The following is a 1965-nucleotide window of genomic DNA, read 5'->3' as shown; positions in this document are numbered from 1 at the left end:
ACCCGCGCCGTCCGCCCCGCGCCGCCCGCCGGCCCGCGCCGGGTGTCACATGTGACCTCACACATGAGCGTTCGTCTCCATCAGTTCAATTAGAGTCTGAAGGTTCTCAGAGCCGGGGTCGTCATTAGGCTCTGGCCAATTTGTCTCGCGGCCCTCTAAATCGATTACGAAAGGGATCGTGGTCAGGCCGTCCTCTAGTATCTTTCGCTTATTATCAAATGCTGAAAGGCAGCTCTTCCTTTGCTGTACTGTGTGCACGTTGTAATAACCATCGCTTTGAATAGCGAAAAAAGTGACTTCTTTTTTGAATCCTTCAAAAATACAATTTTTGTAGTCTCTGAAGGCGACATCTTTGTTTAATGTTGAAGATGGGATTCCTTTACACCTCCTCATTACACCCCACCCCTCCTGCTCCTCCTCTTGACCCCCCTCTCTCTCTCTCTCCTCTCGTGTCAGTTGAGTGTCGGCTGCCGCCGGACTAGTCACGCCGGCCCGCGTCGGACCGGATCGGGCTGGCACGGGCGGGACGTCGACACCGTCGACCCCTAGGTGGGTAGGCTTTTTCCACGGGAGATGACGGATGGCGTAGACTTTACTTTTTACCGCGACCATCTCAGTAATCACGCGCCCGCCAAGCTCAATCTTTAACAACCCGGGAACTTTCTTCCTGGAGGCGTCGTACAATGCATGCCACTCTGGCAGGCTGGAGAAGTCAAATAAATGACTAAGTTTCATTAAATCTTTTTCCAGTTCCTCTGTAGTGACCTTTATTATCAGAGAGTCAGTGTCAAACTGGAGCGTCTGGAGATTTTTCCCTTTTTCAGTAGAAAAGTGTGATTTCAACTCCCAAAACAATTTGGTTAAGTGTAGCTTTGAATGGTCTAGCACGAAGCTCGACACAAAGATGGGCTGAGACAGTGTCACTTCCTTTTTCAGGCACTCTACAGCACAGAAATTCTGGGCAAAGATTCTGAAATTTTTGTAGCTCGGTTTTCTTGTGTGTTTCAGAAATTCTTTCTTTGTCTTGCACAAGACAATGTTCCGATATTTTCGGGGGCGGGACAGAAATGAACCATAGAGGGAATTTCCAAGAAATTTCCAGTAGTCACTCATAAAGGGCATTGTCGCCTGCTGTCTTTGCTGCGCAAGATACGTAACGTATCCTTCCAACCACGGCCGTGTAGTGTATTTTAAACCACGGTGAAATTTGGTCACTTTCATGCCTTTCTCGATGTAAAATTGTAGCAACACACTGTGTATGGGATACATAACCCTAGGCCCAATCACGCTCATAAGTTTTTTCGTTTTCAGGGCAGCGCCAAAGCACGACGCCGCGGCAATTCTTTTTTGATACTCGGAAAACCAAGCGGGGTCCGGCGCCATGTGGACAGGCGCTAGTGGAAACTGGACATGATGATCCCGCTCAGCCTCCCAGAATCCATACTGAAGATCGACAAGAAGCAGTGCGCCAAAGCCTTGCTGGTGCAACTCGCTGAAATTCAGAGCTTCGCATTCTTCTGCGCTTAACCACATCACATCACCACACGGAATAGGTTGAGACAGGCTAAAATTGTAAAGCCCGTTCACATCCGTATACAATATCCACGACGTGGGCTGCTCTCTGTCGTAGTTAGGCGTGTGAGGGTTGTTTGCAACGGCATGTCTGAGCCCCGCACCACTGACGCCGCCACGTACACTTAACTCAAACATTTGGAAGGCTTGGCACGAGCTAATTAGCGGGATTTGACACCGACTAAATTTGACCGCACAAGCCAAGCTCAGAGAGGGCGTACTTATGAACGCACACACTTCATAGCCAAATGTTTCAGCCGTCGCTTGGCGATATTTCAGGAAGAACGACGCAAGTAGAACCACGTCTTGGAAATTATATATTAACATGTACTGTAGGAGCGACTCACATTTGAAGGCCTGCCATACCTTGTGAGCCCTCTGATAATCTTCCTC

The 1965-nt window shown here is 49.0% G+C and overlaps 1 protein-coding gene across 1 annotated transcript; it reads right to left on the bottom strand.

The window, feature by feature from the left end:
- Nucleotides 1-6: 6 nt before the first annotated feature.
- On the bottom strand, nt 7-1122 carry LOC127751678 (uncharacterized). Its single transcript, XM_052275625.1, has one exon. The coding sequence runs from the start codon at nt 1120-1122 to the stop codon at nt 58-60; it is 1065 nt and encodes a 354-aa protein (XP_052131585.1). The 3' UTR covers nt 7-57.
- Nucleotides 1123-1965: the final 843 nt, after the last annotated feature.

Source organism: Frankliniella occidentalis, unplaced genomic scaffold (assembly GCF_000697945.3).
Source record: "Frankliniella occidentalis isolate FOCC.00 unplaced genomic scaffold, Focc_3.1 Scaffold707, whole genome shotgun sequence".
Classification (NCBI taxonomy): Eukaryota; Metazoa; Arthropoda; class Insecta; order Thysanoptera; family Thripidae; genus Frankliniella; species Frankliniella occidentalis.
This window is presented reverse-complemented; position numbering and strand designations above follow the sequence as displayed.